We start from the raw sequence: 17,224 nt of genomic DNA on the forward strand, positions 1-17,224 counted from the left end.
CTTGATGACCCAGCCAACAAGCATAATAAACTACGTCCTCGCTGGGTGGGTCCTTATGAGGTTTTACGTTCAATAGCACCTCTTGGTAGTCTTACCCCCGTGGATTTTGCTGTTCGTGATACTTCCAAACCACACGCCAAGACCAAAGTCATTTACTTTAACCGCATGAAGCCATACATCACTGAGCACTCACAAACACACATACCCCCCTCACCTCAGTTAACCGACAAACCAAACACTCTGAACACGTTATCAGGTCTTCTTCCACCTCATGTTACGCCAATAGCCCCAGGACCTCCCGCTGGACCCCCCAGGCCACGTTTGCCGCCAGCACACCAACCATTGCCGCAGTACGGCCCCCTACCTGATGTTTCAAAGGATAATGCTAGTGACATTTGCCCCGCATCTTCCTTGGTACAGCCCCCCCAAATGCCACCTTCGATGGTAGTGGGAGTACCCACTGGTTCCCCAGTGTCCCCTGTCACGCAGTCCTCCGCACCACACGAACGTCCAAGGTTGCGTCGAATGCCGGCTTACTTGAAAGACTTTCAGTTGTATTAAATAGTGTACTTTGAGGTTCTGATGTGACTTGGTTCTATCATTATACTGTATGCATAGTGTAATGAGTATTTTGTTTATTTTTTATTTTTTTATTATTTTTTTTTATTTTTTTTTATTTTTTTGATACCACTGTAAGTTGTTTAACAGTATGACGAGTTCATTGTTCTCATGGCCTTACAGTAGTGGGAAAAAAATATATATATATAATGTGTACATTTCATGTTATCACATCATGTTATCATGTTTCTGTTATCACATGTTCTCTTATGGGGTTTTGTGTCGACATACATAGAAATGAGGACATTTCTTATAGGAAGGGGAGTATTATGTAAGAATTGAAATGGGAAGGTTTAAATAAAGTTAGATGGTACGCGAGATATCGCGAGTGTAAGAGACACGCGAAAGGGGGAGGAGTTGAAAAAGAGAGGAAGAGAGGAGAGTTGAGATGGATGGAGGAATGGACGATGTAATCGGGTGGAACGATGTAGAGTCATAGAGTTCAAATGTTGAAATAAACACTGAGTTCTGAGCACAGAAGTCTTGGTCTGACTCCTCTATCAAGTGACCACGACGGATACAGAAAATAGCCAAGAACCCACGCATAATACTCGGTAAGCACGGATTCCTCGAGACTCGCAAATCCGAGTATTACATAGTCATGCTTTTTTATACACCGCATTCAAAAGTTTGGGGTCAGTAAGATGCTGCTTATGCCCAGCAAAAACTTTTTTTTTTTTTTACAGTTTAAAATAACTGTTTTCTATTTTAACATATGTGACCCTGGATCACAAAACCAGTCACAAGTAGCACAAGTATATTTGTGGCAATAGCCAACAATACATTGTATGGGTCAAAATTATCGATTTTTCTTTTATGACAAAAATCACGAGGATATTAAGTAAAGATCATGTTCCATGAAGATATTTTGTAAATTTCCGAACATAAATGTAGAACTTTAAAGGCGATTTTATATATATTGTCATATCCTAACAAACCATACATCAATGGAAAGCTTATTTATTCATCTCAAGTTCCCAAAATTAACCCATGTGACTGGTTTTGTGGTCCAGGGTCACATATTTTAAAATGTAATTTTTAGCAGACATTACCTCTGTCTTCAGTGTCACATGATCCTCCTGAAATCTTAGATTTGGTGCGCACAGTTGAAAATGGTTTTGCTGCTTAATGAATTGTGGATGTGTTTTTTGAAGGAGTTTAAAGCATTTTATTTGTAACAGAAATATTTTGTAACATTCTAAATGAATGCATCTTGCTCAATAAAATTTGTGTTTCAAACTAAATCTTACTGACCTCAAATCACAACCGTTTAAACACTCATTCTGTTGTTTCTCTGTATCTTACTTATGTATGCTAATAAATAAATGAGAATAAACCTATGTATGACATGTTTCTTTAACATTTCTTTTTCTCAATCTTTTTCACTTTTTAAAATGTTAGAATTTTTTTTTTTTTTTTTTTTTTTCATATACAACATGTGGTGTTTCTCTTACATATAAAATATGATATACGAATCTATACAATATTTTTATGCAAGTGTACTGCAATGACCCCCCCCCCCCCCCCTCCCTCCCTAAAAAAATCATTTAAATTATCTGGATTCCTTTAGGAGTCCGGCTGGTTGGAGGTTCTCGCTGCTCTGGGAGGTTGGAGATACTTGATGATCAGTCGTGGGTCTCAGTGTGTGACGCTGCCTTTGACCAGCAGGATGCAGAGGTTGTGTGTAGAGAGCTGGACTGTGGGGCTCCTGTACAGGTGCTGGGAGAAGATGCTTTTGGAAAAGGGGACACTCAGATGTGGACACAAGAGATTCAGTGCAGAGGAAATGAGTCTCAGATTCACTTTTGTCCAACATCACAATCACACCAACACAAATGTTCTCATGACAATGATGTTAAACTGGTGTGTGCAGGTCAGAGTGGATTTCAAATCTTTGATTTTTTTCTCTCTCTCTCTCTCTTTGTGTGATTTCTTTTAACTCTCTTTTTCTGACTGTTCATTATAATCTCCATCTGTTCACTTCTTTATTTAATATACAGTCAGTGTGAATGTGCGGTTGGTTGATGGTCACAGTCGCTGTACTGGTAGAGTGGAGGTTCTTCATAGAGGCCAGTGGGGAACAGTGTGTGGAGATGACTGGGATATGGCTGATGCTGCAGTGGTGTGTAGAGAGCTGGACTGTGGAGAACCTGTAGATGCTCTGGGTGATGCACATTTTGGACCAGGATCAGGACCAATCTGGATGAGTTATGTCTCGTGTACTGGATCAGAGTCTACACTGAAGAACTGTGGGTCATCAGGATGGGGTAATAACAACTGTGATCATACTGAAGATGCTGGAGTCATCTGTTCAGGTAAACTGCTTTGTACAGTACCTCACCTTAATATAACATTACTAAAAGTGTCCTCATTTCACCAAAATGTAGAGTATTTTCTATTCTATTGTTGAGGAAACTATTTTTTTTTCTTTCTTGAGGCCACGAGTTTAATGTGTAAAACAACCCTGAGTGATCATGGTAACTTTATCAGCTCTGCAGCGGATATTAATATCCAAACTATAGTGAAAACACTATTTATTACCAATGTCACTATCAGCAGTTTAAGACATTAAATTTGTAAGCACATAACACAAGAACACTTCTCTTTAAATGCAAATGAGACTTTATTGATATTTCTAAAACATAAAACTAATATTTAACACAAACACATGCGCACACACACATTCACACGAGTTGCAGAAAGAAAGAAAGTGAGGAAAGAATGAGTTTTAGGAGTGAAATGATGAAATCCTAAGTTTCTATGTGCACTTGACCTGACCTGAACGAACCATCAATCATTAATTTTAACCCTTCTATCGTTTCTTATGCAGGGTTATTACATTTTATATAAACGGAAAGAAAATGAAACTAAGTAAGGAAGAAAAGTGAGACGAGAGTAGTTAGATGGCTTGAATGAAACTGTTAACCCATGTTCTTCTGATCTTGATCTGACTCTGTCTTCTGATCCTTTGTTTGTGTCCTGAGATTTTACCCTGAGGAGTCTGTCCAGCCTCTCAGATGAGTTCTGACCAATTAGACACTCTTTAGTTCAGAGGTGGCTGTTTCTTCTCCTCTCACCATAAATTTCACGTTATGATACCTATTATAATTATGTATATTATATAATGTTTTAATAAATCAAGCACATCGAATGCAACTAATCAAGGGCTTCATTAGTTGCACTAGGTTTGCTTGAGCTAGAACACATGAAATATCTGAACTGGCTTGGTTTGTTGAGCATGTTAGCAATATGGCTAAGTTGCAATGATTCGCAATGGGGTTGAATAATTTGATATATACACACACACCTTTGGTTGGTGGTCAGAGTCGCTGCGCTGGTGTATATATATATATTACACTCACCTAAAGGATTATTAGGAACACCTGTTCAATTTCTCATTAATGCAATTATATAATCAACCAATCACATGGCAGTTGCTTCAATGCATTTAGGGGTGTGGTCCTGGTCAAGACAATCTCCTGAACTCCAAACTGAATGTCAGAATTGGAAAGAAAGGTGATTTAAGCAATTTTGAGCGTGGCATGGTTGTTGGTGCCAGACGGGCCGGTCTGAGTATTTCACAATCTGCTCAGTTACTGGGATTTTCACGCACAACCATTTCTAGGGTTTACAAAGAATGGTGTGAAAAGGGAAAAACATCCAGTATGCGGCAGTCCTGTGGGTGAAAATGCCTTGTTGATGCTAGAGGTCAGAGGAGAATGGGCCGACTGATTCAAGCTGATAGAAGAGCAACTTTGACTGAAATAACCACTCGTTACAACCGAGGTATGCAGCAAAGCATTTGTGAAGCCACAACACGCACAACCTTGAGGCGGATGGGCTACAACAGCAGAAGACCCCACCGGGTACCACTCATCTCCACTACAAATAGGAAAAAGAGGCTACAATTTGCACGAGCTCACCAAAATTGGACAGTTGAAGACTGGAAAAATGTTGCCTGGTCTGATGAGTCTCGATTTCTGTTGAGACATTCAGATGGTAGAGTCAGAATTTGGCGTAAACAGAATGAGAACATGGATCCATCATGCCTTGTTACCACTGTGCAGGCTGGTGGTGGTGGTGTAATGGTGTGGGGGATGTTTTCTTGGCACACTTTAGGCCCCTTAGTGCCAATTGGGCATCGTTTAAATGCCACGGCCTACCTGAGCATTGTTTCTGACCATGTCCATCCCTTTATGACCACCATGTACCCATCCTCTGATGGCTACTTCCAGCAGGATAATGCACCATGTCACAAAGCTCGAATCATTTCAAATTGGTTTCTTGAACATGACAATGAGTTCACTGTATTAAAATGGCAAAAAAAAATAGTTTTTTTTTTTTTTTTTTTTTTTTTCAATGAACTATTTAAATTAACTGTATTGTTGTTACAGGAGTCAGAATGGTTGGAGGTTCTCGCTGCTCTGGGAGGTTAGAGATACTTGATGATCAGTCGTGGGTTTCAGTGTGTGACGCTGCCTTTGACCAGCAGGATGCAGAGGTTGTGTGTAGAGAGCTGGACTGTGGGGCTCCTGTACAGGTGCTGGGAGAAGATGCTTTTGGAAAAGGAGACGCTCAGATGTGGGCACAAGAGATTCAGTGCAGAGGAGATGAGTCTCAGATTCATCTCTGTTCAACGTCACCATTAGATGAAAACAACTGTTCTCATGGCAACGACGTTGAATTTGTGTGTGCAGGTTGAAACAAATTTTCACTTCTGATTCAAATCCCCAGATTAAAACTTGATGTTATATCACTGTGCATTCCCTCCTCATTGTGTGATTTCTTTTATCTCACTCTTTATTTCTTTCTGTTTCTCATTTTCTCTTCATCTCTCATGCTCTCTGTTCAATATATAGAAGGTTCGAATGTGAGGTTGGTTGGTGGTCACAGTCGCTGTGCTGGTAGAGTGGAGGTTCTTCATAGAGGTCAGTGGGGAACAGTGTGTGGAGATGACTGGGATATGGCTGATGCTGCAGTGGTGTGTAGAGAGCTGGACTGTGGAGAACCTGTAGATGCTCTGGGTGATGCTCATTTTGGACCAGGATCAGGACCAATCTGGATGAATCTTGTCATGTGTACTGGATCAGAGTCTACACTGAAGAACTGTGGGTCAGCAGGATGGGGTAAAAGCAACTGTGATCATACTGAAGATGCTGGAGTCATCTGTTCAGGTACTGTAAACTGCTCCAAACCTCATTTTATTCTATAACATACTGTATATATTTAAATTATATACGTACACACCAGTATTCTTTTTAAATAAATAATTTGCCATTGATTATTTTTTTCTGAAAATGTTTCTGTTCTATTGCTTTTTCAGGAGCCCGGCTGGTTGGAGGTTCTCGCTGCTCTGGGAGGTTAGAAATACTTGATGATCAGTCGTGGGTTTCAGTGTGTGACGCTGCCTTTGACCAGCAGGATGCAGAGGTTGTGTGTAGAGAGCTGGACTGTGGGGCTCCTGTACAGGTGCTGGGAGAAGATGCTTTTGGCAAAGGAGATGCTCAGATGTGGACACAAGAGATTCAGTGCAGAGGAAATGAGTCTCAGATTCACCTCTGTTCAAAATCACTATCATATGAAAACAACTGTTCACATGACAGCAATGTTGAACTGGTGTGTGCTGGTAAGAGCTGAACTAAAAGACTGAAATGATACACATATACTGTATATGAATCCATCACAAAGCAACACACTGGTCTATTATATTGTTTTAAGTTTGATAAATGCTTTTCTCTCTCCATTTCTATTACCCTCTCATAGATGTAATGAATGTGAGGTTGGCTGATGGCAACAGTCGCTGTGCTGGTAGAGTGGAGGTTCTTCATAGAGGTCAGTGGGGAACAGTGTGTGATGATGGTTGGGATTTGGCTGATGCTGCAGTGGTGTGTAGAGAGCTGGACTGTGGAGAACCTGTAGATGCTCTGAGTGATGCTCATTTTGGACCAGGATCCGGACCAATCTGGATGAGTGTTTTAGTTTGTTTTGGAATTGAGTCATCACTGAAAAACTGTGAATCAGCAGGATGGGGTAAACATACCTGTGATCATAATGGTGATGCTGGAGTCATCTGTTCAGGTGAATGACATAGTGTACTTTTACATTGTGATAAACATCATAAATTACACACAACTCTCTTGAGAGAACAACTAATCTGATATGATGTAATTTTCATACGATTATTGTTATTTATGGACTGCAACTGCTAAATAAAATGTACTCTCTTAAGCTTGCCACTGTGAGTAACTGTGTTTTCTCTGTTTTGTACCATTTTGAATGTAATAAAAACAGATCATAAACATTCCAGACTTACCAATGGACCTCATTTGTGCTCTGGGAGATTAGAGATGGCTCATGGAAACACCTGGAATTCAGTGTGTGACGCTGCCTTTGACCAGCAGGATGCAGAGGTTGTGTGTAGAGAGCTGGACTGTGGGGCTCCTGTACAGGTGCTGGGAGAAGATGCTTTTGGCAAAGGAGACGCTCAGATGTGGACACAAGAGATTCAGTGCAGAGGAAATGAGTCTTATATATCTTTCTGTCCAACATCATTTTCTCTCAAACACAACTGTACTCATGAGAATGATATTGGACTGTTATGTTCTGGTAATGGAACTGTAGTTTTCAACTTATTGAGATAATCAAAACATTTCTATTTCATGTTTCATACTGTTTAAGTAAACTCTGTACTTTAAACAGGTTACACTGACCTCAGACTGGTCAATGGTCCTAACTTCTGTTCTGGTCGAGTTGAGCGTCAGTACTTCAGTAAATGGGGCACAGTGTGTGATGCATCCTGGGATATGAGAGCTGCCAGTGTCCTCTGTAGACAGCTGAATTGTGGGATTGCTGTGTCTGTTGTGGGATCAGACTGGTTTGGAGAGGGAAGTGGTGAAATCTGGGCTGATGTGTTTGATTGTGACGGGAATGAAACAAAACTCTCAGAATGTTCCGTCTCTTCATGGAGTCGAGCTGAATGTTCTCATGGACGAGATGTTGGAATCATTTGCTCTAGTGAGGGGGTTTTATTGAAAAAAGAAGTTTTAAATTACCTACAGTTGCAATCAAAATTATTCAACCCCCATTGCAAATCAGGTTTATTGGCAAAAATTTACACACTTTCAGCTGTTTGCAATGAACAAAAGTAATTGAAATAGCAATTGAATAGCAAATTTAACTGAAAATGCAACTTTTCGTTCATTTGTTTATTGCAAACTGCTGAAAGTCTGTACATTTTGCCAATAAACCAGATTTGCAATGGGGGTTGAATAATTTTGATTGCAACTATATATAAATCTTGCAATATCTTGATAAAATCCCACATCTTTCACTCAGGTTCCTCTCTGGCTGTTCATGATGGTCTGGTGCGGTTGTCTGGAGAGAGACAGTGTGAGGGGGAGCTGGAAGTTTCCATCCATCAGGTCTGGAGGAGAGTTCTGCTGGACTCCTGGAGTCTCACTGAATCCTCTGTGGTCTGCAGACAGCTGGGCTGTGGCTCTGTGCTGAACTTCTCCGGCTCCTCTTCATCCAGTCCTGAACACAGTCATGAGTGTGTGACGGGCTTCCAGTGCTCTGGGAGTGAAGCTCATCTGGGGAACTGCAGCTCTCCACAAACTCTCAACTGCAGCTCCACACAACAGCTGTCAATCACCTGCCTTGGTGAGAACAACAACATCTGGGCAGATTCTTCAGTTGTTAGTGATCAATAATGTGTTTTTCTCTCTCTGAATATCAGGTCGCGGGTCCATCAGGCTGGTGGGTTCTGGGGGAGACTGTGCAGGGAGGCTGGAGGTTTTTCACAGCGGCTCATGGGGGACAGTGTGTGATGACTCCTGGGATATTAAAGATGCCCATGTGGTGTGCAGACAGCTGCAGTGTGGAGTGGCCCTCAGTAACCAGCAGGTACCAGCCTGGTTTGGTCCTGGTTCTGGACCCATATGGCTGGATGAGGTGGAGTGTGAGGGGAATGAGACGTCCCTGTGGAACTGCTCTTCTCCAGGCTGGGGGAAACATGACTGTCAACACAAGGAGGATGTAGGAGTTGTGTGCTCAGGTACACTAGTGGAAATGTTTGCCATATATTATATATATATATATATATATATATATATATATATATATATATATATATATATATATATATATATATATATATCCCAATAGACGTTATTAGTGCCTGCAGCATTGGCCTTGTATTAACCAGTTATTTTGGTTCAGTTTTAGATTTAGCACAACCAGAATTGCTCTTGTCTTTTTCCATCTAGAGTTTAAAGAGATCAGGTTAACTGAGGGCTGTGAAGGGAATGTGGAGGTTTTCTACAATGGATCCTGGGGTAATGTGTGCTGGAACCAGATGGACAGAGACACAGCGAGTCTGATCTGTCAAGAGCTGAACTGTGGAAGATCTGGTGCTTTTTCCAATTCTAGATCAAGACTGGAATCAGCTCGCAACTGGCTGGATGAAGTCAAATGTCGACCACATGATTCAAATCTGTGGCAGTGTCCATCTTCACCCTGGGGACAGAACTACTGTAATAATGATGAAGTGGCCAAAGTCACCTGCTCAGGTAAGAATCTCTAAAAATACAACAGTAATCCATTAACATTCTTGAGTGTATGAACAAAATTATTTATTAACTTGTGAATTAACTTGTGATTACAGAACAGGAGAGTCATGAGTCCCCTAGAAGCTATTTGTCATGCTCCACATCTCCACATCAGAGACAGTGTTCAGGTAAGTTAATTTGATGCAGAAGAACATAAAAATCATAACAGCCATATGTTATGTATGTATGTATGTATGTATGTATGTTATTTTGAGCTTGGGACACCAAGATGATTTAATCTCACACCACAGACATGCCCCACTGAAGGTGTTGCTGTTCTGACAGTACTGTACTTTGTTGGTGTACAATAATGTGTCTATGTCTTTGCTGTGTGTGATTTAGAGCATGTTCCTCTCAGACTGAGTGGAGGTTTGGGCCGGTGCTCTGGGAGGCTGGAGGTGTATCATAACGCTGTGTGGGGTTCAGTCTGTGCTGATCTGTGGGACATCAGCGATGCTCAGGTGGTCTGCAGGCAGCTGGGTTGTGGAGCAGCACTGAGGGCTGATGGGAATTCAGTCTTTGGTGCTGGTGAAGGTGTTGTGTGGCTGAACAGAGTCGAGTGCAGAGGGAATGAGATTCACCTGTGGGACTGTCCTCTCTCCCTGAAGAACCACACTGACTGCTCCCACAAAGAGCACGCTGGACTCACCTGTGCAGGTCAGAGCAAAACACTGAGCAATATTAGTCATTTTTAAATAATTTAAGTGGTAATAATATTTGTGTATTTGCTTTTTCCAATGTGTTTGTGTCTGTTTTGCCAGATTTGTCAGTGTCCACTACTCCTGCCACAACAACACCAGCTTCTCCTCCAGTTTCAGACAGTGCGCTCAACATCAGTCACTCCTCCACAAACTCCTCCAGTGTCTCTCTCTGTGCTTGTGGTTGTACTGGGAGTTTTGCTCTTACTGCTCTTAGTGCCACTGCTTATCCTGATTCAGCAGAACAGAGTGATGAGGAGAGGTAGGAGAGATCCAGAGACTGTCATATTGTGTGTTATTCAGTGTGTGATCAGTCATGTGTTGTGAACTGACAGCAGGTTTGTCTGTCTACACTCACAGCTCTCTCTGACTGGTACACAGGACTACACAGGGCTCCAAGTGAGGTAGTTTATGAGGAAATTTATCACAGACACAATCAATTAACTCATACAGGTGAGGCATCATCAGAGATTGTTAAAAACTTTAAGTGCTGCATTCTGATCAAAGGGTAACAAAGTGTTCACTTGCATTGTAACTGTTGCCTCTTGTGCACATTGCATCCATGAACAGTCATGCACAAACCACACCTGGGACTAATTAAATGTATTAATTACCTGGTGTTTATTTCAATCAAACTTCAAGTACTGTGGTGATGCACAATGACTGGTGGGTAAATTTCCCTCTCCACTTCCTGTGAAGTGAAGTTGATGAACCAATATTCCCTGTAGTATTTGCAGTGCCATTCAAACTGAACATATAAGCTCCATTTGAAAGGGAATCTCACTTCAGAGTAATACCCCATGAAGTCCACTTCGCAGGGCATATTCGATTAATTGGAATGCAACTAATTAATGTGTTTAGATCATTGTGAAAACCTTGCTGAGAAAAGAAATGCCATCAAGCAAAAACATCAGTCATCTGTGTTTAAGTTTTGTTAGTAACGTGAGCTACTTCCTTCAGTCTTAATTATGCATCTTCATCATTAATTAGCAAGAGACATCAGTGATACAGATCTGATCCACTGTAGAATTAAATATTTTTATCTCATTCACATCTAATTATTTTTAATTATATATCAGTCCACAAAAAACAACAGAACTGCAGGTGTATGATAAAATAAATAAGATGATAAAAGGTAAAAAAGATGACACCCCCCCCCCCCCCCCCCAAACCCAAAAGACAAGAAAGTATTTTCTTGCTCTCACTATCACAGAGCTTTATGACCCAAAAGATTTGAGGATTCAGTCTGTTTCTGTTCTGCTCTCCTTTAACAGGAGGGAGTCTCATCTCTGAAGAACTGAATTCTGGGTATGAAGATGTTGATTCACTTCTCCCAGGTTAGAGGTGATTTACAAACTGTAAAAAAAAAAAAAAAAAAAAATTATATTGAAATTCACAAATTCCAGGAAATGTATGACCTGTAAATGTGCACCCCACTATACAATGCTTAGCCCTACTGTATATAATTGAGTCTGATGTTTTGAATAGCAATGGCATAATATGACATTGACTTTGTAAATTGGTAATTTCATTACCAGATGATTCAAATCATAAAGAACTCTCTACCTGCATTTTATTTCTGCAAATATCTTTATTTTTCTATATTCATATTTTGTTCTGATGTTGAAGAGAGGGTGGATGCAAAAACATCCGGATACTATGAGGAAATCATCATTCATGTACCAAAACCAGATCGTGAGACAGGTGCTGGTTCACTTCTGTACTGTAGTTGTAGTTCTCTCTGTTATTCTACAGTCTACATATTAATATATACATTTAAGTTTGTTTTGAGCTTGATGGCATTGATTTCATGTTAAATTTGTAGATGACACACCAGAGGGCTATGATGATGTCATTACCAGTGGACAGACCTATGGTCCTGGAAAAGGTGTTTTTTCCCTAATACCTAAACTTAAAGGGAGAGTTCACTTTGAAATAAAATTTTGGTATGTTTTAGCTTACCTCAAGGGCATAAGATGTAGGTGTCTTTGTTTCCGCAGTAGTTTCAATTTTGATATTTTTAGGTCAAACCGTTCTTGTCTGTCAGTCATATAATGCAGGTCTATGGTCACTATCTGAAAGAGCATGCACAGAGAAGTCCAAATTAAACAATTCCCCATCGTAAGTACACACTGATGGCCTAAGACATGAAACGAGCGGTTTGTGTGAGAAAACGAACAGTATTTATATCGTTTTTACCTCTTGTACACAACCACGTCCAAGTGATCTGAGGGCGTGCGCGCTTCCTGGTGTGTGACGTGTGCGCGCGTTCTGGCTTAGTCTGCGCAAGCGCCGGTGTCGTGCCGAAAAGTAATGGTCCGCCGAAAATTGATTGCCGTCCGCGGGAGCGCGCGCAGCGTTTTAAAGCTGTGTCGCCCAGTCTCTTTACGACTACAGCAGGAAAGCGTGGTTGTGTACAAGAGGTAAAAACGATATAAACACTGTTTGTTTTTTCACACAAACCGCTCATTTCATGTCTTAGGCCATCAGTGTGTACTTATGATGGGGAATTGTTTAATTTGGACTTCTCTGTGCATGCTCTTTCAGATAGTGACCATAGACCTGCATTATATGACTGACAGACAAGAACGGTTTGACCTAGAAATATCAAAATTGAAACTACTGCGGAAACAAAGACACCTACAGTACATCTTGGATGCCCTTGAGGTAAGCTAAAACATACCAAAATTGTATTTCAAAGTGAACTATCCCTTTAACAACTACCTTACTAACTATTAATAAGCAGTATATATATACATACATATATATATATATATAGAGAGAGAGAGAGAGAGAGAGAGAGAGAGAGAGAGAGAGAGAGAGAGAGATCATTGTACACATTTTTCCACCCATATTATGTTATATTTAAGAGCTTGTGTGTGTGTGTGTGTGTGTGTGTGTGTGTGTGTGTGTGTGTGTGTGTGTGTGTGTGTGTGTGTGTGTGTGTGTGTGTGTAGTGGACACACCAATGGATTATGATGATGTCATCATTAATGGACAGTGCTCTCAGTGTGTAATGGGTGAGTCACACAACTTAATTTTTGATCTACATTAATCTACAAGATATAGTGAACATGCGTTTTTGTTGTTGTTTTTTTGTTTTGTGTAAAGAGGGAGATCAGGATGAGTATGATGATGTGTGGAGTATCACTGAAGATTTGAGAAACTTGTTAGGTAAGGTTTATGTCTTATGATTCATACACTTGAAAATATTGGATATATTGGAATATCTTTCATGTTAAAGATTCACAATTTATGAATTGACCACTTCATCAGTTTAAAACTGAATTGAAACTGAATTTTACATCTTATTACACACACACACACACGCACACGCACGCACGCACACACACACACACACACACACACACACACACACAGTAAATATATACTGTATATATACTGTCAAAAGTTTGAACACACCTCATTATTTAATACATATTTTTTAATAAATTAAAGACACAATTATAAAATAATTTGAATAGTAATTTGCTGATTTTAAAAACAAATTCATTTTGAAAAACCGAAGCAATCACAAAATTGAACTGTTGCTCTTTCTTTAATGCAGACTATGATGATGTGGGGGAGGAGTCAAACGATGACAGAGAAGCTGTTTAACTCGATGGCCACACCCACTGCCACTGTTCATTACAGCTTCTGGAATTTTTTTTAAAATCTTTTATAAAATACCTGAAATATTTGGCAACATTTTGAAAAGATACTTTTAGAGTTCCCTTTGATCATTTCTAGTAAGCATTGTTTATTGCCATGATTGCCACAGTTCAGGGTTATGAATCAGAGTCAGGCTTAAATCTTTTGACATTTAAACATTTATTTCCTCTTCCAGTGAAAAAAACATGATAGTTACAATACAAAAATAGGGTTTCTGAACATTTCTGAATACATGTTAGAAAACATCCAGAAATAACCTGAAATAATGTTTGTATAAATGATATTCAGTGTCTGTGTTGTTGTTGTGAAGTTTTAAATTTACTCCAATAGAAAACAACTGTCCTAATAAGAACTCAATTGCATTACATTGTAGGATGCAATAAGTACATATCTCACCCAAAAAAGATGACTAAATATTACAAATTGTGTGTATTGAATATTTAAGCTAACAGCATTTTTGAAGAGAAAAAAATCTTTCTCATTATTTGAGAGATCATATGCTCTTCTACTCCAGATTCCTGAGTTGTTCTGAATATATAAAGAATGTTAATTAAAGCCAAGAATAAACAGACTCTTTTAAGAATATCTGATTCATTATCTTGATTATTCTGTTGTTTGTCTTTGTTGTGATTTTTTTTTTATATGGTTGACTTAATTTCATCTCTATTGTGATTTTCTTATGTTATCAAACCTGTTTTCTGTTAACTCAAAAAAACAAAAACAAAAAAAAAACCGGACAAAATATAACTTAAAACAAATCATGCTGGTTTGTATTTAAACATGTCGGAGACTTTGAGATTATGCTATGATTATATAGACAAACATAAAATGACCTTGGTGTCCTAATGACAGTTCAAACAGATCCAGCACATTTCATTTGAATTTTACAGTATTTTACTGCCATTTTGTGGAGATGAGTTACAGTAATATATTTCAGTCACTGAAGTTTCAGTATAAATCATAATAGCAATTTTTTTTATTTTTTTTTTGTGAAAATATAAAATGCTGAATGTTTTTTGTAAGGGTTAGGGGATAGAATGTAAAGTTTGTACAATATAAACATCGTTGTCCATGAAGAGTCCTCAAACTCAAAGTGTGAGTGTGTAAGTGAGATGTACTCGACTTCAAGCAGAAGGAACTGTATAAAATATCCTGAATGATCAATCCACAGGTTGATTTGTGGTGCAGTCTGGAATCATAACTACGCCATGTTCGTTCTTCTCCCGACTGAGAAAGACTTTTTTTCTCCATTTCTGTCATCAGTGTAGTTTGGGTTCCTTGACAGTGTCACCTTTTGGTTTGCTTAGTTGGGGACACTTAATATTCAACAATATTATTGATCTGACAGCACTGACAATATCGGTCTGATCTGAGCTGGATGATGACATCAGAACTGAACTCCATAATTGATGAACTTTACACAATTATTGAACCGAACTAAATCAACATTGAACTGTTGTCTTTTTAGAGCTGCTTTACTGCATCATTGAATCATCATTTCCTGTTTATGGTAATTCTGTGAAACAACCTGCAAAGCGCTAATACAGGTGATTTGACTTGACTTTACCTGGTTAATCTTTAATATCATGGCTCGCATGTTACTTTCAAAACTTTTTATGGGAATTGATATCATTTATTGTGAGCTAAAAGTGTCCTCTTCAGAAAGCCTGCCAAGAGTCTTTCTGTGCTCAAACTGCTCCAGCCTGTTTGCTGCTGCTGTGGGCTCTTTCACAGCTGCAATACTAATGGTCAATTCACACACAAAAAAAAAACATCATAGGTTTCACTTAATTGTGGTTGTTGATAGTATTGCAAATGTGAAAGACACCTATTATTAATTTTTGCCTCATGTCCTCCGACTCCTCCCCCATCGTCGACTCTCACTCTCTTTGGGCCAACACTCATTACACTGCAATATTAGAACATAATTAATGCCATGATTAACCAATCTTAATCAAGCATGACAGAAAGGATAAAAGTAATCTATATCAAACAGTCAAATTAATGTTTTTATTTATTTAAATTCATGGGCCCGTTATCATCACATACTTGTTGTTGTTAATAATGTATTTATGTATGCATAATATGTATAATTATTTAATTATAGGAGTCAAATTAATGTTTTAATCATGAACACCAAAAATTTGATAATGTTGCGTTGCTGTTGTTATTGTCAAATACTTATTTTAAGTATTTTATAATTATTTTTAAGTATTTCAAATATATAGTTGCATTGTTATTTTAATAATAATAATAATTATTATTATTATTATTATTATTATCATGTATTTATGCATAATCATTTTCATAACAACTTACAGGTTCTAGTAAATGTGTGTGTTTGTCCACAGACAGGATGAGGCAGCTGAGAGGTATTATGGGAAGGCAGCTGATTTAAAGGAGAACTCCAGTCAATTTTAACATTGAGCTCATTTTTTTGTACATTTGGAGTGCTGTCAATATAGAGAACAACGACAAAAATCGGTGTTGCCTACACCGTGTTATCCTCTTTTTAAAATCTGCACCCTGTTGACTTCAATGGGGCAAGTTTTAAACCTGCTTTTAGCCTCTTAACATCCTTGATGTGTCATTACAAGTGCCCAGCCATGTGAGTGATTCCTTCAGAGTGAACACGAGTGAATCTGACTGCAGTAGATGTGAAAGATATGAATAAAAATTATGTTTATTCAGCCAGCGCACATACCTGTATTTTCTTCCTGTTTTCGGTCGAAGGCCACAGTAATCGATTGTCGAGTTCACGCGCGTGATCATAGGTACTAAACTAGGTACTCAAATTGTAAAAAGAGGATAACACGGTGTAGGCAACACCGATTTTTGTCGTTGTTCTCTGTATTGACAGCACTCCAAATATACAAAAAAATGAGCTCAATGTTAAAATTAACCGGAGTTCTCCTTTAAGACCTGGGGCCAGTTGCATAAACTTCTTAGACTTACAAGGTAATCATCTCATTATTTTCTTCAAGACTGGACTTTTTATTTATTTATTTTGTATCATTTACATAAAAAATGTAATTTGGTCGAACTTGAATCCGAAAAGTAAGACTGATTAGCAGTAATTAATTGCTTTTGGTCAGACTAGTTCTTAAGACACAGTCTTAACTTAGCAGCTCCTAATTTAAGTACCTTCTTACCTTGCATAAGGCCCTAATCTTTTTCATACATAAATTGCAAAGTTCTGATTTTCCGAAGCACTGTCTTTTATCATATATATTCCCTCTGCTTTTTTAGAATGTAAAATGTCATTCTTAATTATTATTAAAACAAATATTCTATAACAGTTTAAACATTAAGGAAATTAGCTTTGGCGCACATCCCTAGTTGTTAGCAGAGATGGGCAGTATTTTAATCACACGTATTTGAAATATGTATTTAATTACTTTTAAATATTTAGTAATTTGAATTTTCCTCAACAAAAATACATGAAATGTAATTTGTAATTAAATACTTTGAGGGACTGTAATTTTTATTTAAAATACTTAAAATACTTATTTAAATATATAATTTTATTTAGCATATTAACTTTCATCACCAGGCTTAAAGGGATACTCCACTTTAAAATGAAAATTCTGTCATCATATACTCACCCTCATGTTGTTTCAAACCTGTATG

The 17,224-nt window shown here is 38.6% G+C and overlaps 2 protein-coding genes across 2 annotated transcripts in view; both read left to right on the forward strand.

The window, feature by feature from the left end:
- Positions 1–5,581: 5,581 nt before the first annotated feature.
- On the forward strand, positions 5,582–10,184 carry LOC307157726 (scavenger receptor cysteine-rich type 1 protein M130-like; the record flags this gene model as incomplete). The annotated part of the gene is made up of 10 exons (XM_079869650.1): positions 5,582–5,792; positions 5,942–6,244; positions 6,382–6,696; positions 6,964–7,224; positions 7,318–7,632; positions 7,954–8,277; positions 8,354–8,671; positions 8,883–9,185; positions 9,281–9,352; positions 9,567–10,184. 10 exons carry the CDS (start codon positions 5,582–5,584, stop codon positions 9,917–9,919), a joined length of 2,775 nt encoding a protein of 924 aa, XP_079725776.1. The 3' UTR covers positions 9,920–10,184.
- A 1,397-nt stretch (positions 10,185–11,581) lies between these two features.
- LOC307157727 (uncharacterized protein) overlaps positions 11,582–17,224 on the forward strand; it is a gene marked incomplete at its 5' end in the record, with an annotated part of 174,088 nt that continues 168,445 nt past the window's right edge. Inside the window, 1 exon segment of the mRNA XM_079869651.1 lies at positions 11,582–11,626. Within this exon segment, the coding sequence (XP_079725777.1) occupies positions 11,582–11,626 (45 nt within the window).

This window comes from Squalius cephalus (assembly GCF_949319135.1).
Source record: "Squalius cephalus genome assembly, chromosome: 4".
Lineage (NCBI taxonomy): Eukaryota > Metazoa > Chordata > Actinopteri > Cypriniformes > Leuciscidae > Squalius > Squalius cephalus.